Genomic DNA, 27,624 nt, shown 5'->3' with positions numbered 1-27,624 from the left:
CGATTATTTGCAACTCATGAACTCAAAACTTTCTTTTAAACACTTAAAATGCAATTTATCAGTAATCCACATTGGGCTTTCTGCAATTAGACCACTTTTCTTTGTACCATGTTTTGCTAAGAAAAACAAAAAAGGTGGGATATTTCCAGTATTGTCTTTACCATCATTCTCAGTACTTCATGTACTCAGAAGTGCTCTTTCGTGATTAATTTTCTCCTGGTGTAAAAGGAGATTTCCTTCTATTTAGAGATTTTTTGGCTATTGAAATGATGACATTATTTTCATTTGAATCATTGCATAATTATGATGACTAAAAAATGTTTTTGTCATCTTAGGCTTTGGCAAAACAAGCCAAGATTTATTTTGAAGAACAAGCCCTCAGAGAAAAGGAAATTCATGAACAGATTGCTGTGGAAAGAGCTCAAGCTCGTTACAAAAAGCATTATTCAATATGTGCAGAAATTTTGGATCAAATACTTGATTTATCCACCAAAGTGTCAGACTATCGAATGTTGACAAATAAGTAAGTATTGTATTTTAAAATTACCACAGAAAATGAGAAAGGATAAGATTGTAGAGACTTAAGTTGATAAGTAAAGAGATACAAAAATGCTTCATGATAAGAATACTAACAAGTAAGTTCCAAGATACCTTAATTACTGCTTAATTCAACCACTCACTAGCCTTATTTAAAGTGTACTTATATGTCTTTTAACATTTGAACCCTATATCTAAATTCTCTATAATTAAAAAAGACAACTGTGATAATTTATTTGAAATTCTTGGAACTTCCTAGAAGACTGGAATTAATTTAAAGATTATTTTACTAGTCATTATGTCTATTCATTTCATTAGACCTTGTTTCTAAAAGGAATCAACTTATTTATAAAGAAATATTCAACAATACAAAAAATATTAAGAACATTTCATAAGAAGAGCAAAGGAAGATCCAAATTAAAGTAGAAAGTTAGGAATGAGGGATAAACTGGAACACAGTTATACAGACAGCAGCAGATTTGCCAGCAGCAGGTTTGACTGAACTGCAGATTTTGTTTGGGCTTCCTGGTGACCAAAGCAAACAGAGAAATACAACCTGTTACATGATTTCCATTTTCCACTCTAGTTCTTTACAGAATGAAAACTTTTCTTGTTATTCAGCTTAGAACAGTGATTTTCTCCTGTGGCCTCACCTAAGCTACATTGAGCAGTATAGTGGATCTAGGGAAGAATGTCTTCAGCAACATCTTCTAAGCAAACATGGCTTCTGGTTTCATAGACCTATTTCTTATGATGTCCCTTGCTGAAAGCTGAAGGGGAATGATACCACAGTAGCGTTCAGGGAAAGTAATTCCACAAGACAAGGATAAGGCAAGCCAGTTAAATTTGTGTACCTCTCAAATTACTCAGACTGAAATCTTCTTGAGAAATTATAGTGAAAAGAATGAAAGCCAGATGACCTGCAGGGTCAGAGAGTAGAGGGGAAAAGCATCCCATCACCTTATGTATACTCCACAGCTCTCATTCCTCCAGCCATGGTTCTGACTCACTGCTATATAAAAACCACTAAATGAAATAACATAAATGGTGAAGACCATTTGAAGATGAAACTAATAAGGTAGAAGACTGAGAAAAAGAGAATAACACTGAAAATTGAAAGGAATTCAGGAGTAAACATTTAAAAAGTAGTTTCCAGATTAATATAAATTCAAAAATTCAGAAATTGTAAGAACAAAATTAGGAAGCTAAACTATAAAAGGGTTAAAAGGAAAGGTGATACATGGCATTGTAAATTAAAAAAATAGGTTAAATTACAGAAGGGTAAAAGTAGGAGATTTAAATATAAAAATATAAAATAATTCAAAGGGGATATAAAATATAGAAGAGAGTAGATTGATTTTCCTAAACAAATAAAGTTTCGTAATTTAAAAACTAAGACATAATGCAAATCCCATTCTGCTCTGGGAAAATGGAGTAGATGCCCTTTTCACAATTCCTCCATACTAAGTACAACAAAATATCTTGAATGTTCTATATGAAACAAACATTAGACTCAGAAGGGTAGGGAGAAGAAGTGAGACTAGTTAGTGGCCTCAGGACCTGAGGAACAACACAGTGGTGAACTTCCTGTGTTTTCTTTTTGTCTCACATATTCCAGATTGGAGCTGAATATTCTGGCAATAGAAATGCCAATGGGGCAGACAAAAATTGCCCCAACAAAACAAAAAAGCCTGATGTCTCTAGCCAAAGGACCAGTAACAAAGCAGTCCAGTAAGATAGAAAACTTTCAGACAATGACCATTCTCCATCCCAATACCACAGAAAAAATGTAGCCTGACTTCCAACTGTGCCAGCAAAGGCCAAGTAGGGGGGTCTTTGACCCTCATGAAGCAGTAAAGAGGGACCCTAATACCACAGAGGAGGCACTACAGCAAACCAAGTAGGGAACAGGGGCTTCTACCCAACCCGGAGGTCATGGGGCACTCCCACCCCATGGAGGGTATCAGAAGAGGCCTAGTGGAGGCTGGACTTTCACCATCACCCAGCAATAGTAAGGCCACCCCCTACTGCAGTGGAGATTTTGTAGGGAGCCAGAACTGCCGCCTCTTTCCAGGCATAAAAAAGATCCACTCTGCTTGGAAGGTCAGGTGGAGACTTCTGTCCACACCTCTCAGCAGCATGATGGTGCCGTTTATTTCCCTTGCCAGAGCAATGGCAGAAAACAAGCTAAGACAGAAGGTTTATGTAAGATCTGGTGTCTTGCGACATAATATGAAATGTGCAGATTTCAGTAAAAAAATCACTTGCCATACCAAGAACCAGGAAGAGCCGAAACAATATAAAAAGGCAATATATATATACAGTGATGGGTTGAACTGTGTCCTCCCAAAAGGACATGTTAAAGCCCTAACTCCTAGTACCTCAGAATGTAACCTTATATGTAAATAGGGTCATTACAGATGATTAGTTAAGATGATGTCATACTGGTGTAGGGTGGGATTTTAATTAAACATAGGTTCTTGTAGGTAGTGGAGAAGAGTCACAAGGGAGAATATATGACTACAAAGGCAGGGAGCTACACAGTTGCAAGTAAAGAACACCAAACATCCCCATGACACCGGCCTGGAGAGCCTGGAAAGAAGGCTGTGGGGAAAAGATTCCTCAAATCTAGATGATAACCACCTATCCTAGAGGCAACTTAGATCCTTCTTTGCAGCCCATATAAGTATTATTTCTATGTCAAGTAGGCAACTTAAAAGTCAATTTACAGAGCATAACTTATTAGTAAAGTGAGGACTTCCTATATGTATTTAGATTGTTGTGGTAGTTTGTAGTATATACTCATCTGCCTTTTATTATTCTACAAATCCTGCTTCATGAAAATTAAATGGAGAATATATGGCTCTATGAAACTATTTTATTTTAAATGAAAATATGAAAAATATTTTAAATTAATATTCTTTTATGTGAATATTAATACTGTTAAGTATTAATTTTAAGTACTTTTAAGTACCCCCAACCTCCAACAACCACCCATCTGTTCTTTCTATGGGTTCAGGTATTTTTTTGTTTTTGAACAGATTCCACATATAAGTGAGGTCATATGACATTTGCCCTTGTCTTCTGACTTACTTCAGTTGTACAATGCCCTCAGGGTACATCTATATTGTCACAAATGGCGAAATTTCATTCTTTTTCATGGCTGAATAATATCCCATTATATATATATATACACACACACCACATTTTCTTTATCCATTCATCCGTTGATGGGCACTTAGGTTGTTTACATATCTTGGCTACTGTAAACAATGCTACAGGGAACATAGGGGTGCATATATCTCTCAAGTTACTGTTTCCATTTTCTTCAGGTAAATACCTAGAAGTGGAATTGCTGGATCATATGCTAGTTCTATTTGTAGTTTCTTGAGGGCTTGCTATCTTCCACAGTGGCTGTAGTAGCAGTAGTAGCTTAGTAGTCTACACTATGAAGTCAAGATAAACTCATCTTAGTCTCCCTATGTAAAAAAGATGTTATCAGGTTGTTGGTTTTTTTTAAAGCACAGATATATTTTTGGTATCACCCTACTTACAGGAACTTACTTTTGTTAATACTGCTTCTTAAAAGTATTAATATTCAGAATTATTAATATTCTAATAATTTATTAGATTATTAGAATATCTATAAAATTATTAATATTCTAATAATAATGCCATTATAATAATTCTGATATTACAATATTTCTATGTCTATGTCTGAGCTTATTAATTTATTGACTTCCATATCTTCCTTAAGTAAACTTTGGCAACTATAAATATTTTATTAATAGAAAACATAATATGATTATATTTGAAGTTGTACATTTAATTGAAAGACTTTTATATTGTGACAAAGCACACATAAAATTTACCCTTTTAACTGTTGATAAGTATACAATTCAGTAGCATTAAATACATTCTCATTGTGGTGCAGCTGTGATCACCATCCATCTCCAGAATTTCTTTATTATCCCAAACTGAAATGCCGTACCCATTAAATAATAACCCAGCCCCTGGTAACCTCTATTCTACTTTATGTCTCTATGTATTTGACTATTTTAAGTATTTCTTATAAGTGGAATCAGACAATATGTGTCCTTTTGTGCTCCCCTTATTTCTTTTATCATAATGTCTTCAAGATTCATCCACATGTGTCAGAATGGAAGAAATGAAATACTACTTATCAAGTTGTAATTTCAAACTCTAGTTCAACTATTTTTAGAAAATGCATGTGAATCATGTCAGGCTTTTTTCTTACTTTGCACATTTTGTTCCTCCTTGAGCTATTTTCCATCACTGTGTCCTGATTACCTCCTAATCATTCATCAGACTTAAATAGAAATAATTACTGGAAAATAATTTTAAAGGCTACCAAATGTGCAATGACAATAAGACAGTAGATTTTTCCATGACAAATTATTTGTAAGTGTGTCAACCACCTTTCATCCTAAAGGGGCCTTGGGAAGTATTCAGCTTGTTCATTTTGCATAGGAGGACACTGATACTAGAGCATTTAAATGATTTCCTAAGGTAACACAGCCATTTAATATCATAGCTGGGAATTAAAGAACCTGTGTTTTATGATAGCACTCATTATTTTAAGATGTGCTTTTCCATAGGTGCACAGTCAATAAGAAAGTTTGAAGAACCTGTGGCTTTAAGTAACATTCATTCATTCAAACCTACTAAGTCCCAGACATTTTACTAGCCATTATCTATATAATAGCAACTGGAATCCCTGTCCGCAAACAGCAAATCATGGAGAATGACTACGATAATAGAAAGCCTAAGGTTTAGGGTATATATTTGACTAGCCATTGGTTCATTTTACCTTCTTTTTTTCTTTTTTGCTATAGTCTGATTCCATATAAATTGATGCATGATTGGAAGGAACTGTTTTTTAATGGAAAGCCCATATACAGCCAAGCCTCCATTAAGCATCTACCAGCTAAGCCCTCTGCAGAACAACTTACAGAACTGGAGAAAAGGGACTTGCTAGATAACAATGATTATCAAGAATATAAGGTACACACTGATATGGAATAATTAGAATGCAACATAATAAATGGTGTTTCTTTAACCTTAATTTTGTGATATTATTTCATTTCTTCCCTATTAATAAAAATGGGCATTTTATGTTTGCATTTTCCCTTGGTTTAATTTGTATTCATAGTAATAAATTATAAATGCCTAACCTATTCACAATCTATTATCTTTTGCTCCTAGGAATATTGGAAGAGTGCTCTGAAAAAAATCAAGCATAATACATTGTCAGGGCAGATGGATTTCAAAATTTTTTAAATGTTTTAATTTATTCATTAGCATTGTTCCTTGTATAAGCAAGCTGTCTACCTTTGCTTCAAAAACCTCTGTTAAAAGGTTTTTCTTTAATAATTTTTCTAAATAGTATATTACTTTTGGAGGCAAATGCAAGAGGAGTAGGTCTGAGCTTTATGAGTATCCTAGGTCAAGCAAAATTTTATTCAAATATTTAAAAAGTAATTATCGGTTGCCAGTGGTGCCTCTTAGAAGAGAGATGTAAAGCCTTTGAGGTTAGACAGATGAAGGTCCCATTATTGGCACTTCCAACTGCCACTTGTGAGATCTCAGATGGCCAGTCCCTTTAGTGCTAAGAGACTTGGTTTCCCAATTTATGAAACGGGGATAATAATATATCTGCTTTATTTTGTTCTTGGGAAACTTTTTAAAAATAGTGTTAAACACTTAGCCAAGTGCACTTCATGTTGGATGCAAATAATACATATTAATTTCTTTCCTCACCACTCTGCCCTCCCCACCCCACTTCATCTTATCTTTAGGAGGAAAGATGTAAAATTAATAGCTATTGGATAGGAGTTCTGGGTAAATCAACAGCAACCTATAGAAGAATGAATCTTTTTATTATTTTAAGTAATACTGAATGAGTTCCAGAAGGGTGGTAATTTCAACATGAAAAAGAGAGGGAAAGATGATTCAACCCATTCATTTGCTGATATTTAGCAAATACTCAATAAATATTTATTGAGAGAATGTATGAATAAATGATAATGAATAGGTCAAAGTGTAAAATAACACTAATATATAAATATTGAAAATAAGCTTCTGATAAAGAAGTAAAGAAAGAAAATTCCTTTTTCTTTATTATAAGAGATTATGATCAGTTAAGAGAAACTGAATGTACACCATATTTTAATTGGGCGAATCTACATTTGTATTACTAAAAGGATTATTATTTAAGGATTGATTGGAACCTTAAAGGATATATGTGCATATTTATTTTGTATAGTTGTAGAATATACTATGTCTAGCACATCAACCTAAATATAATGCTACATAATAAAATGCTTTTGACAATAGCAAAACATGTGGAAGTATTTCTTCCTATTATAAATTAAGCCATTTTATTTGACAGATTTTGCTGGTTCACACAATCTCTGTTTCTAAGTTATTTATTAAACAGCTCTATGTATTCTTATTGCTTTCATAAATCAGGAGACATGTGTGTCTGCAGTTTAGCAAAAATTTGCCCTTGTAACTTTTTTTCTTGTTTGGGAAATCATTACCACAGGAACAGGCTTGTCTTACCCACATCCTGAAGCAACTGGTACATTTCTTTTGCAGGAAATTATAAACTTTAGTTAGGAGAATATGAACTTCTAGCAATGCAGTTTATTTTGCTTATAGCCTTTGTTATTTACCTAGATGTGAAAATTACCCTAGGATTTCTGATACGTATTTATATGCTCTGTTTCTTTTGACTACATGATAGGAAGTATACCACATACAGGTATTAGGATATACTATAAACTATTTTATCATTTCCTATAATTAGAGCTTTTGTCTCTTTAGGGACTTGTGAAGTGTTTTTGCATATAAGTAAGAAAATACATTTTTCAACATGTAAACATATATTACCTGACTTAAATATTAAGTTTTGCACAAGAGGCAGAGGGACAACATTCCCTGGCTTAGCTAAAATAAGCCATTGTCCACATTTATTGTTGCTAAATTTGCTCAGGATTTTTAATCCTTCAAGTAAATGCTTAGAAAGTGACTTTCAAAAAGTTCACATATTTTTGTTCAAAAGTTCTTGGCATTTTTTATTGATAACCACATCCACCATCCTTGAAAAATTGATACCTCCCAGGTTTGAGCCCATAAATTCTGTTGGAGCTATCATGCTTAAAATTTTAAAATATTTCACATAGAAGTTGGCCTAAAAGCAAATTTTTGCTCATGTACACATCATACATAGCTGCCAAAAATTTGACTCTTATTTCTTAACATTTCCTACATCATCACACTCTATTTACAGACTTGGTACCTCTGAGAAAGCTCTAATTCAGGAATGGTGTGCCGGAAATATCATTTATCTCTCCTAAGAGGGAGACAAGAAAGCATTATGGAGCAGCCAGATCACACTGGGATTCCCAGGCCCACACCACAGGATAACAATGAGTTATTTAACAGAGAGTGGGGAGGAGCCCTGAAAACCCAGTTGATCACAGACAGCAGGTTATGCCATCAGCCCAAGTCCTCTAGTTCAACAGCCACTCTAGCCTAGGCCCTACAGAGCATCCAGGAGTTCTCAGTTACGCAGCAGACTCCTCTTGGTGAACCCCAAACTTCCCCAAATGTGGGTCCTTTTCATGGTCCATACAGTGGAATGATAAATGACTCACAATTCCACAGCATTTTATTTTTATGTAAGCTGTTGACTAGCAGTTACCTACTGAATGAATTTGAGTTGCTAAAATTTGGTGTTCATAATCTAAAATTAGCTCATGGCCATAGTTTCCTGAACACACAGATTTTTCTAAGAAGTCTCTCCCACAAAACACTTGTCAATCTGCAGAGCTCTACTGTGCACACCCACTAACAAGTTGTAGTTAGAATTCCTATGATTTGGAGGAATGTTTTGTGTCCAGCACATCATCCATGTTTTAAATTGGCCATGTGTTTTAATTGCTGCTATTTTTGCTCTCAATGAAAAATAACTCTTTAGGTACATGATAAATTGAATTTGCTATAGTTGTTGGGTTAACCCTACAGTGTGTGTTGTAATGAACACTTTTTATCAATAGCACTTTTGGCTTAGGCTTTTCCACTAACTAGACTTTCAGCTGCATTTATATATGTTATGGTTTAACATTATACTCCTGTTACTACAGCAGATGTATACATACTCATCCCTAAATTTGTTTATACAATGATACTTATTATTACCAGACCTTTTTCCACTGGAGAATAGAAACGTGTGACTAAATAGGCCACAGTTTTGTATGTCTTCCTACGTGAGTCTCATGTGATTTTTCTGACCCAAGGGTTCCAGACACCATCTGGTTCTTACTCTCTAACTCCAGCCTTTGGCACTGATCTGGTGGCTTCCGAGACTCCACTCCTGGCAGTAGACTCTCCAGCTCAGCTCTTGCCTTGCTGTCTGGCTTCCCAGTGAATGACCCAGTCTTCACAGTTTGTTATTTAATGAGTTCACTTATGTGTAGAGTATCAACTTGAAGCCTGTATCATTCAAGTGACATCACTGGATAACTGACCCAAATACAGTGATAAGTTTCAGTAGATGAGTGTTAAGGGCATGTGACGAGATCATAACTATTTTAATTTATTTAAGAGATATGCATTGTATTAGCTCAGGCTGCCAAAAGAAAATACTATAGAATGGGTGGCTTAAACAACAGGAATTTATTTCTCATGGTTCTGAAAAGTGTAAGATTGAGGTGCCAGCTGATTCAGTTCTTGGTGAGGACTTTATTTCAGACTTTCAAATGGCCACCTTCTCTCATGGAGCAGGGAGAGCAAACTCCGTTCTTTCTTCTTCAAAGGACGCTAAGCCCATCATGGCAGCTCACCCTAATAATTGAATTTCAACCTACTTACCCAAATCCTCATCTCCAGAATACTCACAGTTGTGGGGGTTAGGGCCTCAACATATGAATTTTCAAGGGACACAATTCAGTGCATAATATAGATGTTTATTCAGGACACTTACAAAATGTCTCAAAGCGCAAACTCACTGGTCAAGTGTAGGAACCCTTAATTCAAATGGAATTGCTTGTTTTTTCTGGCTTCTTCTGTTACCTGCTGAGAAAGAAGTCTTAATTACTTACTTACTTAATTAATTAATTTAAATTTTATTTTGGTACCATTAATCTACAATTACATGAAGGACATTATGTTCACTAGGCTCCCCCCTTCACCAAGTCCCCCCCACATACCCGTTCACAGTCACTGTCCATCAACATACTAAGATGCTGTAAAATCACTACTTGTCTTCTCTGTTCAACTATACATCTTTTGAAAAAAATTTTAGTGGTTGCCTTTGAGTTTGAAATAAATATTTACAACTTACAAAGTTCACTTTCAAATAGCACTGTACTGTTCTTCAACACAATGTTTCCAATTCTTTCCTCCCATTCCTTATAAGCTTGCTGTCATTCATGTCACTTTTCCATAAGCTGTAATCATCAGATTATTGTTAATATTTCTTTTACCAGTTACCTATTAGGTCAATTGAGTAATAAAAATAAAATATTCTATTTTATCTCCATTTATTCTATCTCTGATGCCCTTCCTTTCTCTATGTGGATCAAAGTTTCTGACCTATATCATTTTTCTTCTCTCTGGAGGGCTTCCTTTAACAGTCCTCAAAAGGCAGGTCTAATGGTAACAAATACCCTCAGTTTTTCTTTGCCTGGAAAGTCTTTATTTCTCCTTCACTTTTTTTTTTTTTGAGAGGGCATCTCTCATATATATTGATCAAATGGTTGTTAACAACAATAAAATTCTGTATAGGGGACTCAATGCACAATCATTAATCAACCCCAAGCCTAATTCTCCACAGTCTCCAATCTTCTGAAGCATAACAAACAAGTTCTTACATGGTGAACAAATTCTTACATAGTGAGTAAGTTCTTACATGGTGAACAGTGCAAGGGCAGTCATATCACAGAAACTTTCGGTTTTGATCACGCATTATGAACTATAAACAATCAGGTCAAATATGAATATTCGTTTGATTTTTATACTTGATTTATATGTGAATCCCACATTTCTCCCTTATTATTATTATTATTATTTTTTTTTTAATAAAATGCTGAAGTGGTAGGTAGATGCATGATAAAGGTAGAAAACATAGTTTAGTGCTGTAAGAGGGCAAATGTAGATGATCAGGTGTGTGCCTGTAGACTATGTGTTAATCCAAGCTAGACAAGGGCAACAAAACATCCACGTATGCAGAAGATTTCTCTCAGGACAGGTGGGTGAGGTTCTAAGCCTCACCTCTGTTGATCCCCAATTTCTCACCTGATGGCCCCCCTGCAACTGTACTTGACTTAGGTTGTTCCTCCCTTGAGGAATCTTACCCGTCTCTGGCTAACCAGTCATCTTCCGGGGCCATACAGGGAAATGTAAAGTTGGTAAGTGAGAGAGAAGCAATATTGTTTGAAAAGGTTAGCTTTTTACTTCTTTGCAGATTTATGCCCTGTGGGTTTTATGCCCAGCATTTGTCTTGAGGTATCTTTACCACTTGGAAGAATTATGATACTCAGTAATTTCGTTATGAGGCACGAATTCTACTAAAGGGCTGTAATTAGGAAGGAAGAAGAAAAGCTATAGAAGTAGCAGATGGAAGAAAACATGGGAAGATTGATTATTTCTTTGACATATCTTCTTGTAGAGTAACTTCAGCATGTATAGGTTTTAAACTACTAATTAAATTGCGCACACACATTAACATAATAGGAATACAGCTACATAACCAAAGCAGACCTACAATTACCAGCCATCTCCAGTGAAACCAAGAAAACCAGTTAGGCACCCGAGGCATTTGTGAAAACTTATCAATGATATGATGGATATTGTCTAACTGAATTTGAATAGTTTGAGATAAATCAGACAAATTAAATCAACACATTCCTGGGAACTGTTCACATCCCATATGTTCTTTTAACAGTAGATAGTCTGTAGTCGTGAGACTTTGGAGCGCTGCAACTTGCACTTCTAATTCTTGGTTGAGTTCCGACAGTATAGATCCAGTCGAATTTGTTGTTTTACTCTATGCACAGGCCAGCTTAGATATCTCCTTCTTCATTCCAATGGCAAGTCCAGGAACCGGTGGGATGAATGCAGCTACAACTGCAACAGCACCAGGATCTTTGTTGAGGTTTTCTGATGATCATCTTCTGGAATGACTCTTCCAGAGAATGTTGATGTTGGAAGTTCTTCATATCATATCTTAATTCGTTTTCTGGGTAGCCAAATTAGGCTTTGATCCTCTGTATGAACACAAACAAACCCTTTGCCCACACTTTGATATGCCCTTTATATCATTGTGAAGAACTTATTGGAGATCACCACACAGGAACTGCTTTTTTTTTTTTTTAAGAGAAAGGAATATTATCAGAAAAATGTACTTCCATAGCTGATCATGTGACACCCTTTAAATGATCAAAATTAAGGATATTTAAAGCATGCATTAATCGTTGATTTACAGTTAGTTTTATCCTATCAGGGAGTAATCCCCCTTTTCTTTCTTTCTTTTTTTTTTTTGTTATCATTAATCAACAATTACATGAAGAAAATTATGTTTACTAGGCTCTCCCCTATACCAGGTACCCCCCACAAACCCCTTTACAGTCACTGTCCATCAGCATAGCAAAATGTTATAGAATCACTACTTGTCTTCTCTGTGTTGCACAGCCCTCCCCTTTCTCCCACCCCCCCATTATGCATGCTAATCATAATACCCCCTTTCTTCTCCCCCACCCTTATCTCTCCCTATCCACCCATCCTCCCCAGTCCCTTTCCCTTTGGTAACTGTTAGTCCATTCTTGGGTTCTGTGATTCTGCTGCTGTTTTGTTCCTTCAGTTTTTCCTTTGTTCTTATACTCCACAGATGAGTGAAATTATTTGGTATTTCTGTTCTCCTCTTGGCTTATTTCACTGAGCATAATACCCTCTAGCTCCATCCATGTTGTTGCAAATGGTAGGATTTGTTTTCTTCTTATGGCTGCGTAATATTCCATTGTGTATATGTACCACATCTTCTTTATCCATTCATCTACTGATGGACACTTAGATTGCTTCCAATTCTTGGCTATTGTAAATAGTGCTGCGATAAACATAGGGGTGCATCTGTCTTTTTCAAACTTGAGTACTGCGTTCTTAGGGTAAATTCCTAGGAGTGGAATTCCTGGGTCAAATGGTAAGTTTATTTTGAGCATTTTGAGGAACCTCCATACTGCTTTCCACAATGGTTGAACTAATTTACATTCCCACCAGCAGTGTAGGAGGATTCCCCTTTCTCCACAACCTCGCCAACATTTGTTGTTGTTTGTATTTTGGATGGTAGCCATCCTTACTGGTGTGAGGTGATACCTCATTGTGGTTTTAATTTGCATTTTTCTGATAATTAGCGATGTGGAGCATCTTTTCATGTGTCTGTTGGCCATCTGTATTTCTTTTTTGGAGAACTGTCTGTTCACTTCCTCTGCCCATTTTTTAATTGGATTGTTTGTTTTTTGTTTGTTGAAGTGTGTGAGCTCTTTATATATTTTTGACATCAAGCCTTTATCGGATGTGTCATTTTCAAATATATTCTCCCATACTGTAGGGATCCTTTTTGTTCTATTGATGGTGTCTTTTGCTGTACAGAAGATTTTCAGCTTAATATAGTCCCACTTGTTCATTTTTGCTGTTGTTTTCCTTGTCCGGGGAGATATGTTCAAGAAGAGGTCACTCATGTTTATGTCTAAGAGGTTTTTGCCTACGTTTTTTTCTAAGAGTTTTATGGTTTCATGACTTACATTCAGGTCTTTGATCCATTTTGAATTTACTTTTGTGTATGGGGTTAGATAGTGGTCCAGTTTCATTCTCCTACATGTAGCTGTCCAGTTTTGCCAGCACCTTCTGTTGAAGAGACTGTCATTTGGCCATTGTATGTCCATGGCTCCTTTATCATATATTAATTGACCATATATATTTGGGTTAATGTCTGGAGTCTCTAATCTGTTCCACTGGTCTGTGGCTCTGTTCTTGCGCCAGTATCAAATTGTCTTGATTACTATGGCTTTGTAGTAGAGCTTGAAGTTGGAGAGTGAGTTCCCCCCTACTTTATTCTTCTTTCTCAGGATTGCTTTGGCTATTTGGGGTCTTTGGTGTTTCCGTATGAATTTTTGAATTATTTGTTCCAGTTCATTGAAGAACGTTGCTGGTAATTTGATAGGGATTTCATCAAATCTGTATATTGCTTTGGGCAGGATGGCCATTTTGACGATATTAATTCTTCCTAGCCACAATCATGGGATGAGTTTCCATCTGTTAGTGTCCCCTTTAATTTCTCTTAAGAGTGACTTATAGTTTTCAGGGTATAGGTCTTTCAAGAAGTCTTAATTTAATGACATCTTCTGACTATGAAACTATGATACTTATATCTTTTATTTCCAGATAAACAGGAATATAACTGACTTCTTTTTTATTAAGGTATCATTGATATACACTCTTGTGAAGGTTTCACAAGAAAAACAATGTGGTTATTACATTCACCCTTATTATTGAGTTCCCCCCTAATACCCCATTGCAATCACTGTCCATCAATGTAGTAAGATGCCACAGAGTCCCTATTTGTCTTCTCTGAGCTACACTGTCTTCCTCATGACCCCACACACACCATGTGCACCAATCATGATACCCCACAATCCCCTTCTTCCTCCCTCTCCACCTGCCCTCTCCCACCCTTCCCCTTTGGTAACCACTAGTCCCTTCTTGGAGTCTGTGAGTCTGCTATTTTGTTCCTTCACTTTTGCTTTTTGTTATCCTCCACAGATGATGGAAATCATTTGTTATTTGTCTTTCTCTGCCTGAGTTATTTCACTGAGCATAATACCCTCTACCGCCATCCATGTTGTTGCAAATGGTAGGATTTGTTTCTTTCTTATGGCTGAATAGTATTCCATTGTGTATATGTACCACATCTTCTTTATCCATTCATCTACTGATGAACACTTAGGTTGCTTCCACATCTTGGCTATTGTAAATAGTGCTGCAATAAACATAGGGGTGCATGTCTTTTTGAATCTGAGATCTTGCTTTTTTTGGGTAAATTCCTAGGAGTGGAATTCCTGGGTCAAATGATATTTCTATTTTTAGTTTTTTGAGGAACCTCCATATTGCTTTCCACAATGGTTGAACTATTTTACATTCCGACAGGCAGTGTAGGAGAGTTCCCCTTTCTCCACATCCTTGCCAGCATTTGTTATTCCTTGTCTTTTTTATGTTGGCCATCCTAACTGGTGTGAGTTGATATCTCATTGTGGTTTTAATTTTCATTTCCCTGATAATTAGTGATGTGGAGCATCTTTTCATGTGCTGTTGGCCATCTGAATTTCTTCTTTGGAGAAGTATCTGTTCATATCCTCTGCCCATTTTTTAATACAGTTATTTGCTTTTTGGGTGTTGAGGCGTGTGAGTTTATATATTTTGGATGTTAACCCCTTGTTGGATATGTCATTTATAAATATATTATCCCATAGCGTAGGATGCCTTTTTGTTCTGCTGGTGGTGTTCTTTGCTGTACAGAAGCTTTTTAGCTTGATGTAGTCCCATTTGTTAATTTTTGATTATGTTTCCCTTGCCCATAACTGACTTTTAAGTAGATAGAGTTAGTAGTAGCTTACATGGTGGGAGTTGAGATGTCACTGAGGTGCCATTCTACTTTAAAAAATTCTCCCTGCCATTGTACTGATGCCCCACATTTTCACTCCTTTGTTAAAATACAAACACTTCCAAAAATAAGTAACAAGGGTCATGATCAGACTCCAAATTGGAGCTAGGAGAGAAGTTTGGTACGGAAAGGAATACTCACTGTCATTCTTGTTACATTTTTATATTATGCATTTCATAACTGCATTTTCTCCTCCCCATTTGTTTAGCATTTTGCTTTCAACTCCACAAATTCCTCCTGTGATGGTAAGACTATCTGGCTGGTCTTTTCAAGCTAACTCATTGTGTGACTGTGTCTTGCTGAAGTCACTAATCTGCCCCAGAATATTGATTACTGGTAATTAAGTATAGTGATACTGACTTACAAAGCAGAATATCAATGTATTGATTTGTGCTCAGCTTGTGGTTGCCAAGAAAAAAGACTTATGTCTTTGGGATAGAAGGATTGGAAGGGGAACATGGGTCATAAGTTATTTGGCTTCAAATTACTAGAATAAGTGGCAGCTGAGTTCATTAGAGAACCTTGGTGGGAATTATTGAATTAAGGTGTCAAGTTCAAGACAGAATTGAGAAATGGTTTACATTCAAAGAATTGGCACCCAGAGAGAAATAGAATGATGGGTAAGAAGTATAGAGCCAAAGGGTAGAGTCCTAGATGATTGACATGAATAAAACTAGAATGAATGTCCACCCCTCATTTTTATTTGCTCTTGATCACATAGATTAGGAAGAAACCAATTGTCTTCCAGGCTGCCTCTTACCTGGGGCCAGGCAAGACAGATGAATGGTCAAGGCTTCCTTGTGCTTTCTGCCACTGATTTTCTGGCTCATTCTCTACCTACTTTGATAACTACAGGAGACTGTTTCTGTGCATCAAGTCCAGCTTCTCTTCAATCAATTGCTCAGACTCCCCACCTAGTATTTTAATGCAGGCTATGAGTATATGAACTCTGAAGCTATGTCTTGGCAGATAAATATAACAAGAACGCAATGGGGTTGATAATCTCAAGAAACTTGACTGGATCCAAGAAAGTCTGAATTTTGGCAGATGTTTTGGGCTGAGAACCAGAGACTCTCCCATCTGGAAGACTCTTACCCCACAGCTCCTCTCCAGTGCTGCCTGTCAGCCACATTCTTTGGTACACTGGACTTATAGTAGTCTTTCATACATTGGTGAGTGCCACCTGTAAGCTTTTTTTGGGTGACCTGTACCTCCTTGAGGTATCAACCTTAGAAGCTAAACAGAGAAAATAGAATGAAGCAGTCATTACTAGTAGTAACTATGAGTGAGAGTATTCTGGGTGGAAAAATTCTGTGTGAATTTTACAGTGACAAGATAGGTAGACTGAGTCATAGTGTCTACATAACTTTATGACATCAGGGAAATTCCAACTATGTCAGTCGATCTGACTGTTCCTGGTGCGAAATGATAGCATTTAGATGAATTTGTATGTAGAAAGTTCTGGAAAAGTTCTTTAAGCGGCAAGACCATAGGAACTAATATAGAAGTTATCTTTAAGGAGCCACCACTTCACCAATGAATAGAACATAGTTTTTGAATAGCTAAGGAATGAAGTTTGCTGTTTTTACAAGGACAACCAGCACCACCAGAATTGTTTGGTGGCCCTAGCACAGGGGGAGATCTGATACAAAGTCCAGTATGATGTTGTCCTGAGAGCATTTGGGAGTCAGGAGAAATGCAAGCCTTTGAATCTTAATATGTTTTAGACCCAGACAATTGTTCTTTGAAAAACATTGGGCTTGTTGCACAGCTTCTATAATGTGTAATGTGCCATGTGCAGTGCCTTGCAAGGGCCATGGTGGCTTGTCAGGGCAGAAGATGGAACCAGGAGTGGGAACTTGTCCCTTGCATAATATATAAGTAATGAGTAGCTCAAAGCTTTGGGAAAGGAAACCTACCACAGCTTATAAATGCTGAGGTTTCTGAACTTCTGGACTTGTTACAAGCTAGAGTGATTGGATTGCATTGTGAGATGTCATAGTGAGATGAAAGCTCCTCCAGTGTGGGCCTATAAGCTGTAATAGTGATCTTTGTCACATTCTGGCCAATTTGAATTTCCCTCCAAAAATAAGCACAAGATAGATAGAGTCTGTTACTCTAGATCTTATTTGTGAAAGACCATAATTAAACATATCTGTTTATGTAATAGTAAATTAGGGCAGATTACAGAAGGCTACTGCTAGGACAAAAGTGACAGGATCTCTGAGTGAAAGCCATTATTGGATTAGGAACAGTTCTTCAGATTTCCTCATGAACCAGAATTAACCAGGAGCTTCACTGATAGACAGGCATTGGCTACAAAACAGTCTTCCATTCAGCATGGTGGGTCAAGTAGAGCCTCTGCATTTCTCATTATCATTGGCCACGTGTGTACTTTGTGGCAGTATATACAGTGTGGGCCAGACCAAGCACATTAGCCCAGAAGGGTGAGGAGGCATACCTTCCCTCTGGAGATGCATTTACCTTGCCAGTGTCTGAGATGTGCATCCCCATGCCCTGGGCTTCTCTGGAATCTGAAGGCCAGACTACCTGGCAGGAAGGTGTAGTCAGGTATATAACCAACTCTGACCCGACTAGAATGTCAGGTGCCTTAGAAGGCTCATTCCGTGGGGCTGGTTCATCTTTTCAAGTTCTGAAACTTTTACACTGGGCCCCCACCCAGAGACCATTCCATGATAGCTCCTGGGTGAGAAGTCAGAATTTAGTTGCATATTGGCTGAATGCCCCCTTGTCAAAGGCAATACAGGGTAGTATCAGTCCTTTCCTTTGGGACCTGGCTATCAGACAGGATCCATACAGTGGTCAAGAAGCCATATAGGCCTGCCAGGTTACATGAGTTGAACTCTCCATCAGGCAAGATATGCAACCACCCTTTCTGCTTCTCCTAAGAATTCTGGGTAGTTGTCAGGAATTTTAAAATCTGAAGTACAACTTTAAGCAGTTTCTTCAGATTCCCTCAGTGTTTTTGGGTGGTTGGAAAGAGAAAGCCTGGGAAGGGAAGACAAAAACCGTAAGCTCTGGAAAAAGGTTTGCCTTACTCCTTCCCTGTGCAGTGTGTCTTTTTTCTGAGTGCCACATTCCCTAAGGACATTAATTGGAATACAGCCACTAGACTTTCAATGTTGCCATAGTAATAGATGTGCTTCTGTAATATCTGATTCCCTTTGGTAGAACGCAGGACAGGTCCAGACAGAAGGTCAGCCAGGAGAGCTTGTGCCAGTGGTTGAATTCTTAGATCTGGAACCAAGGAGGTCAAAAGAGTTTCCCTCAAGTAGCCAAAAACAAAAAGAGGCACAGGTGGGCTCAAGCCAAGTCCTTTGAGTAGGCTAGTTTTCAAAGCTGAGATTGGGTGAGAACCAGACTAGAAAATGAAAATGAAGCTGGGAGGTTGGAAGCTCAGCAGAACTGGAACAGAATAGGACTGTGTTGCCACTGGGTTTCAGCCCCGGACAAGTTCACTATGGATTCAGTGTGACCAAAGAAATGACAGTAGAATGTTCTTGGGGTGAAAGGGTTATAAACTACTTTATTTCCATGGTGGCAGGTCAATCACTAGAATCCCATCCACTCATAACGAGTCTGAATGCAGCAAGCTGGTCTTTCCCTCTGGGCCTCTATACCTGTGCAGCCACCTTAGTCCCTGTCCTCAGCACTGCCACCACTACATCCTCTGCTCTGCTCTCCTGTAGCCTTGCAGCCATGCCACCGTGTCACCCAGAGCACTGGGCAGAGCTCTTTATGTAGTCAATAATGATGTATTGCCCACACCTGTGTAGTGAGCTAGTTGACCAGGACCAGGTAAGAATCCTGGCCACAGGAACCTTCACTTTATCTACATTCCACCCCTCCAGGATTCTTGCCTCTCAATCTATGTGCCCTCAATCCTCTGCAATGGTCCCTGTGCAAGGAAGCTGGAACATTGTAAAAGGACCATGGGTGGGCCTTACAAAACTCACCTTCTCCCACCTCTCCAGCAAAAAGTCTTGCAGACACACATGGATCTTGTAGCTTTATCTCTGCCTTCTGCTTCACCCTCAGCAGTCAGAACCACTTCTCTGTCTCAGATATTGCCACAGCCAATTCCTTTCTGTCTGCTCCTGCCTTCTCAAACCAACCCACATCTGAGTCCTTGTGACCTTCATGGGGCCCTTTAAATTCTTCTTTCAAGAAGCAGACCATATTTCCTTTTGTGCTTGAGCCTGAGGATAGAAGCAGAGCATGGAGTGCTCCAAGACCTGAGGAGGGGGCTGCACCTCTCCTGGAAGAACCTGCAGTTGCTGAGTCCTCTGGCTTTCCACCAGCTTTCAACCAGGTGGGACCTCAACTGATGAGGGGCCAATGCCTCTGACACCGGGAGGGCCTCTACCCCCACCTGTTCATCAAACCTCCACTCCTCCATTTCTGGGGCTGATGGCTCCACTACTTTCACCTGCCCCATGGGACCTGGAAGCCTGCACTCTCATGCTGCTGCTTCTTGTGCTGCTCCTTCTCGAGCCACTTCCTCTCAGGCTACCACATCATTTACTATTTCCACAGTACTTCATAGTGATACCATTTCAGTCAGCAACAAATTTTCTTTCTCTTGGGGTAGACCCCAGTCCTCGACCCCTTCACAGTACCGTATGTCCACTAGGGGACACTCGAATGTCTCCCCATCCATAGGTGCAGCCTGCTGAAACACTCCTTCTATGAGGGCAGCATGTTCTTTTTCCTTGGTCACCAATGTATCCTGCCGACTATGCCAATTGTCTTACCAATGGGTTTCAGCGCCAGGCAAGTTCACTATGGATACAATGTGACCAAAGAAATGACAGTAGAATGTTGTTGGAGTGAAAAGGTTATAATCAACTTTATTTCCACTGTGGCAGGTCAATCTCTAGAATCCCATTCACTCAGAGCAAGTCTGCATGCAGCAAGCCAGTCTTTGCCTCTGGGCCTCTCTACCTGTGCAGCTGTCTTAGTCTCTGTCCTTGGCACTGCCACCACTCTAGCCTCTGCTCTCCTGTAGCCTTGCAGCCATACCATCATGTTGCGTAGAGCACTGAGTGGAGCTCTTTATATAGAGTCAGTAACGATGGATTGCCCACACCTGTGTAGTGGGCTAGCCAACCAGGGCCAGGTGAGAATCCTAGCCATAGGAACCTTCACTTTATCCACAAGGACTCAGATGAAAGGCCTGGAAGTAAAGTAAGGAAACCCTAGGTATTTGCCACAAACAGAGTTAGACTGCCTGCAGCTTCTTTTTATTATCTGCCAGTTAGGTGGTATACAGTTAGGTCAACCTGGTTTACAAGACTCCAGGCAAATACCCAGTAAGGAAAATGAAATTAGCCAGGTCACTTATAGTTTGCCATAAAGCAAATCTTACCTTCCCATTCACACAGATTGCTCTTACCCACCCTAGGACTCTATTATATCTATGGCAGAGCTCCTACAAAGTCCCAAATTTATTCATAATTGACTACATTTTAACTGAGATGCTTTTTGCTGCCATGAGAAAAGGGTGCCTTGATTTGATGAAGAAACTCTCAAAATCATACCAGAGGTCATTACTTCTAGACGTGCTTCTAGGATTAGCTAATTTCATACATGGTGAATGGATTCTTAACTTCTGTCTGTAAGGATTAAACTTTCTGATATTGTCCCTAGATTTGGTGTTGGGTTTTATCTGTCTATTTTATTTGGGGGCCTGAGCCATCTTTGTACTTAACCAAAATTACCAAAACTGAATATCCAGTATTTACTCGTTTATTCAGTTCACATATATTTAGCCTACACTTCTGATTGGTTGATTTAATTCAATCAATAGATGTTAAGTACCTACTATGTGCCAGCACTGTTCTAAGTATTGGAGATATAAAGTTGATCAAGATAAAGATCCTTCCCTCTCTGTGGCCACATTTAGTGGGGATGAGAGAAAACCCATTCCAGAGCATAATATCCAGCATGGATAAGCACAGGAGGTTATGCAGACGCATTGTAAGGGATGCATTTCAGCTGAGTTGTGAACTCTGAGTAGATGTCAGTTTGCTTAAAGTCATTAACCCAAAACTGACCTAACCTTATGAACTGTGAGCTTACACTTACATTCTCACTATCTTAGTATTTCTCCATGCCTTTATGTAATTTCAAGCATGTAGACCAAACTCAACTCATGAAGTATGTTTGTGTATGTCCTTAATAAGAGTCACTTGCCTCATCACAATTATTCACAGCTGCTAAAGATATCTATCTTGGCTATTTTTTAAAAAGTTTAAGGAGAAATATATAGATTGTCCAATGAATTACAACATTATAAACAGACAGTAGGGTTGTTCCTAGTTAACACATCATTTCCTGCCCAAGCTGTTTAGGCTTTAGTTAACAAATTACCTTACCTCCACTCATTAAAACTTCCTCTGGATACAATTTAACTATTAGTTGGCCTATTTTCTAATAAACCTGAAGTTTTGTTGCATTTTAAATAACCATAATGTTATTTGATAAAAGAGTTACATTATAAATAAATTAAAAATGGTAATTGTACAAAAAATTATTTTCTAGATATGCTAAAATAAGCAATCCATAACTAAGATATAAAAACAATCATATAAATAATCTAAAAATGTGAGTGAACTGGATTTTTAAATTATCCTCAATTATGATTGATTCTTAACTTCTGTCTGTAACTCTCTGCACTGAGTCACTGTTAGTATACCATTCCTTTTTGCAGATATCTAAAAGATGAATCTGAGATGGTACTTAAAGACATGAAATCAGAACTGAGGGTTTCTGGTATCTTGTCCAATAAACTGTCCTCTTTTTTATTTTCAAACAGTGGACTAAGTTCAGATTATGAAATTAATTTATAGGTCACAACCATGATTTAAAAATTGGAAACATAAAAAAATAAGATAAATAGGATACAATACAAGATAACACAATACAATAGAAAAGAAAGCATGTGACAATAAGGACAGCGCTTGATAAAATTTTTTTTTCTGTTTTATTATATGCCCAGAAACAAATACTAGGTAACAATGTAAAATATCTCTCTTATTGAGAGTCCTGGTCAAAAATATTTAAAAGCCATTATCTTAGAAGATGCAGTACAAGTGGTAATTGTGCTCTAAGAGAACAGGGTCCCAGACCAATTTAAAAAATGGAGAAGATCAGTGAAATGGAAGCCTTAAAGAGCTAAAGGGAAGTTCATCTTGATGCATATAAATATAATGTTCCATGGAAATTGAGGATTAGTAATGGCTACAACATCCCCTGAGGCTGCTGCTATAAGCCTTAGTTGTATTTCAGGTACCGCAGACTGTCATGTCTTCCTCACTTCCTATAGCGTGGTGGGCCAAGAGAAAGCTAGCCAAAGTAGATGCAAAATTAAGGCAGCTTGAATATCCGTATGGTGGAGTTGTAGTGTATCAGCTGTGCTCTAACTGGGGAATAGCTTCATTGTGTGGAGTTAATACCTGTGGTGTTTCTTGAAGTCAGTTTATTAGAAGATTTCATCCTAAGTCCTTTGGCTCCTATACCAAAATAATCGGTCTGTTGTTGGGTCTTAGTATATATAGGTAATAAGATTGCATTTTAGGAAAAGAGCAGATGTGAAAAAAAGCAAGTTTTGTATCTCCTAGGAAGTTCTTTCTCTCTTTTAGAGGAAAAACATTTGTCTTGTCTTTCTGAGGCATCAATAATTGAATCGTAAAACAGTGCCTACCAAACTTGGGATGTCTACACAGGTGTTGGTAAATTCTAACAAGTGATGAAGACAAACACTGGATTGTGTGTACTTTCAGACTATACCCCCACTCTACAAAAGCAACAATTAAATGTCACTACTAAATTTCATTGGCATAACCTAATGTTGTTTGTTTGTTGAGTGTTGTGCTAGAGACACTCAGATTTTATGCACTAATGAATATCTCCCAAGGGCCAGATTCTGTTTATCCAAGTTAATCAAAGTGAACCATGTCTTTCCTACTCTTTAAAAGGGTAGATGACAAAGCTCTCTTCTCAATTTGATCTTTAAAAGTGGCAAGAAATGAGAATGAGGTACATTTGCTTTAGTGTAAGGGTAATCATGTGCAAAGAAGTAAAGAAAATTTGTTGAGAAAACCATGCAGTTCTGCCAGCAGCACCATCCACACTTGGGCAGTGTTACAATAAAGAAGGAAATCTAGTGAACTGAACACATGGAAGATCTTAAGTTTGCCCCTGAAGTATGCACTTCATCCCACATTCAAGCACACTGCTCTCAATCAGATACTATGTATGAATTCTCATAATGCTTTTAGCCATGCTTAATAACAAGGAGGCCAAGGATATTGACATATCTGGCCACAGGAAACATAAAGGATATGATAGATGACATAACCAGAATCACAAATCTAGGTAACCATGAGGTATCTACAACATGACAGAGAATCATGGGAGTGTATTGTAACCCAGACTGGAGGCAGAGTGTTAGTTCCATGTGAAAATAGGGAGAATTGGTAAACACCATGGACCCAGGGATTTAGAATTCAGTTTCTGGAAAGGTCAGTGTAGCTCAATTAATAAAGACAGTACTTGTGAATGGGTTGTGACTTTTGACCAGTGGCAGAGACTGTTTACTTTCTGTTGTAATTTTGTGATTTCTGTGTGTAGGTAGGCAAGAATTTATAGGAAGAGGTAGACCACTAGGTGTTGGTGGATCTTGAATCTTGTACTCTTACCTTCTCACGAATGCATACTGATGGGATTTACGCAGGCACAATAAAAACATTAATATTAAAATGAAGACATTATTTGTTATATATACATGACAGTTTATATTAATCAAGTGCTGGTATTATGGAGCACCGCTGCCCAGAAAAAGTATCCTGTTAAAACAATAGTTTGTATCAGGTGATACTTATCTGATGTTGCCCATTCTGGGCATCAAGGGTCTTGAAACTAGCAGATGTCTATTTATAACAATACCCAAAGAAGTAAGAATTATGTAGCTTATAAATATAAATTTTTTCTGTGATATAACTTATGTAACTAATATAATTACATTTAACAAACCATGTAAAATGGAGATCTGATAAAAATTTCTGGTTTCTCTTCACCAGTGAAGTAAAATCTCTGTAGCTCTTTGTGGTTAAACTAGTAAGCCTCATTCTGGTCTGAATTTCCCTGCTTCCAGTTCTTCTGAACTCCTTCTCACTCATCATGTTTTTGTTCCAACATAAGAAATTTACCTTGACTTAACCTTTTATCCTTGGTCTTTACTCAGGCATTTCATCTAAGGTGGTTCTGCAAAACCTGTTTCACCAAGTCTTTGATGTGCTTATCTCCGTAGATCAGGCTTCAATCCTTTTCCTAACCTTAGCATTCATTTCTCTTCACAGTCAACATTCCACCCCATTGTGTTCCGTCACATTCTACAGCTAATTCAGAGATGGAAGAAGGCTTTATTTTGAACCCTTTGTGCCTTTCTGATTGGGGTGCAATCTGAACATAGTTTCTCCCCTGAGCAGGAATGTGGATGCTGTCTCCCCACCATGTGGCACTATAATGTGCCTGCAGCGGCAGCCTGAAAAACAGTTAAAACTTTTAAAAGTCAGCGGTCACATTGGCTTCTCACACAAGCATTTCATTCAATCTTTACAACAACCCATGAGATAGATATTGTTATCATACAAAGATGAGAGAATTGACAAGAGTACAAACCAAATAAGTAGCAGAACTGTTACGGGGAACTCAGATCATCTGATGTAAGTCCCAGACTGTTTCCTCTAGAACAGTTTAAGTGACTACATGGCACAAAATCATTAGAACATTGGAACCATTCCTCTTAAACTTGGCCTTGGCCCTATAGTTTTTTTTTATTTTAAAGTAACATAATTTTTCTGGTTCCATTTTTTTCTTTTAATTTGGTTAGTTTCTGATGGGTCATGTTATACAAAATAATTGTCACTAATTTTTTTAGAAGTATAAACAGTTTCAATGAATAAAAGCAGAAGCAAGTAGTTGTAATGCAATCAGGACTTATGCAAATCAGTATTTAGCTAATTTTGAGCAATGCATATAATTATTATCCACAAATTGTTATAAAAACCAAAGGCATTAAACTAAAACAAAATAAATTTTATAAATAAAGGGTAACTTATATAGAAGTGACACTCAAATATACTTATATACTGATAAATTCCACCAATTTGAAAGAAAAATCTATTATAAAAAAAACTTTTTCATTTGTTTTTTTTGTTTCAAGAAGTATTTTCTTATCTATGTGTTGTCATATCAAAAATCCTGGAACCAAACCAGACAAGCCATCTACAGGACTTATCAAACTTTATATTCTGAGCAAGCATTTTTGTGAGATACTGGATGGATATGAAAAGATCAATGATAGAAGAAAATACAAGAACATAGGCATTTATTTATTTACATATGATATGTCATATATAAGTATATGACATGTACATATATTTATATTACTAGCATATATAAATAGGCTTTCATGTAGAATATATCAATAACAATATATATACATATAAAGATAAATATATATATCTTGACATATAAACAGTATATGTCACAAAGTGAGTGTATAGTAAATGTCAATTAATGTCTTTATTGTCTCAATTTAATGCCGCATAATTCTTCACAAATATTTCCAAGTGAGGTTGGCTTATAGTTTTAGGATACTGTTTTTATCAATTATCTTTTATACATTTTTGCTATGAGGGATATTTTCATCCTGCCAAGTTAAAGGGAAAGCTTTCTTTTCTTCTTTCATATTCCAGAAGACTTTAAGCATTTAAATTTCTGTTTAATTAAGGAATGAAATTTTTTCTGTAAGCTGTCAGTGTCTTCAAGTTTCCTAGGTATAGTCCTTTGACAACTCTTCCACTTCTTTCATGGTTTTCATCTTTTCAAATGTTCCATTTACATTAATTTTAATCATTTGTACTTTCTTAGAATATCATTTATTAACATACAGTAATAAATTCAAATTTATTATTGTAGAGCTTTACATAATTTTTTCTTAAAGACTTTAATTCTCTCTAAAGTCTATTATTAACTTATTTCCTATTATATTACAAAATTGATACTTGCTCTTCTTTACCTTTGTTCAGAACTAGTAGGAATTTCATTATTTTTAGTATGGACAAGTTCTAGAGATACGTCAATGAAAAGTATCCCAATGGTTTTGCTAACTTATCGATTTCCATTTTTTATGAATTCCTTCCTCCTTGTTTCTTTTATTTATTTTAATTTTTTCCTATTTTCATTCTTAGGTTCACTTATTTCCCTTCTTTTTTATTTTAGATCAAGGCATTTTATGCTAAGGGACCATGAATTTTCCTCTGAGTGCAATTTGATCCCATCCCATATTTTTAATAAATCTATTGCTTTGATGTTCTTTTTTGGACATTTATACTTTCAATTTCCTGTGTAACTCAAGAATTATTCAAAAAGAATACTTTAATTTTTAAGTACTTTTATTTCCATATCTTTTAAAACTGACTTACAGTTTTGTTACATGGAGGTCAGAGAATGTAGTCTCTAATTTTTGTTTTTCTTTTCCCTTCGCTTTGATCATTTCAGCAAGACTAAAGAAACTGGGAGTCAAACATAGTAGACTTTGAGGACAGCATATTGGGCCTGAAAGTTCTCTTTTATATTTCTTACTGTAAAATATTTTAAAATAAGCTTAGTATTTACATAGGATAGCAGATAAACTATTATTGCTTTTTATCTGTCTACTAATGATAGATCAATTTAAATTGTCTTAATATTCAACCAGGATTTCAGTTTGTCTCAACTCAGCAGCCTACTTGCATAAACTTAATACTTGAATTGGGTTTTTTATTTTTCCCTTCATATAGGAGCTCATTTTTCTGCTCTCTAACATGAAAGTAGTAGTCACGTTTTTACTCATTTATGTAATATAATTAAAGTATTGATTAGCTTTTGTTTGCTATAATTTGGATTCACTTTTAATACTAAAATTTCTTATTGCCCAAATTCCACTTTTAAAAATATTGCTGTTTTGTTTGTTTCGTTATTTTCACAGAACATGGTTGGAGAATGGGCCTTACCAGAAGAAATGGTTGATAATTTACCACCCGCCAACAATTGCATTTTGGGCCATGTGCTTCACAGACTAATTGAAAAATCCCTTCCTCAAGTCGAATCAGCAGTGCCAGAATTACCTTCATTCACTATTAAAGGATGCTTACTGGGGAAAACATTCAGTGGAAAAACTACTGCTCTAAAGTCTCTACAAAAAGGTAGAATTTCTTTCTTTTTTTAAATTCATTTTTTGGATTCTATTTGCATTGACTGTAGCTGCAATGACTGTC

At 36.9% G+C, this 27,624-nt stretch overlaps 1 protein-coding gene across 2 annotated transcripts in view; it reads left to right on the top strand.

Moving 5' to 3' along the window:
- The window catches only part of SPEF2 (sperm flagellar 2), a 253,222-nt gene that overhangs the window by 88,489 nt on the left and 137,109 nt on the right, over nucleotides 1–27,624 (top strand). Inside the window, exons 9-11 of one of the 2 annotated variants that reach the window (XM_057495904.1) lie at nucleotides 336–523; nucleotides 5,394–5,562; nucleotides 27,336–27,552. In XM_057495904.1, the coding sequence (XP_057351887.1) occupies nucleotides 336–523; nucleotides 5,394–5,562; nucleotides 27,336–27,552 (574 nt within the window). Of the gene's footprint in view, nucleotides 1–335; nucleotides 524–5,393; nucleotides 5,584–27,335; nucleotides 27,553–27,624 lie in introns of those variants that run through there. The other variant, XM_057495894.1, reaches the window with a different exon arrangement.

Source organism: Manis pentadactyla, chromosome 2 (genome assembly GCF_030020395.1).
Source record: "Manis pentadactyla isolate mManPen7 chromosome 2, mManPen7.hap1, whole genome shotgun sequence".
Taxonomy (NCBI): domain Eukaryota; kingdom Metazoa; phylum Chordata; class Mammalia; order Pholidota; family Manidae; genus Manis; species Manis pentadactyla.
Note: the sequence above shows the minus strand (reverse complement) of the source record. Positions and strands in the feature narration are given on the sequence as shown.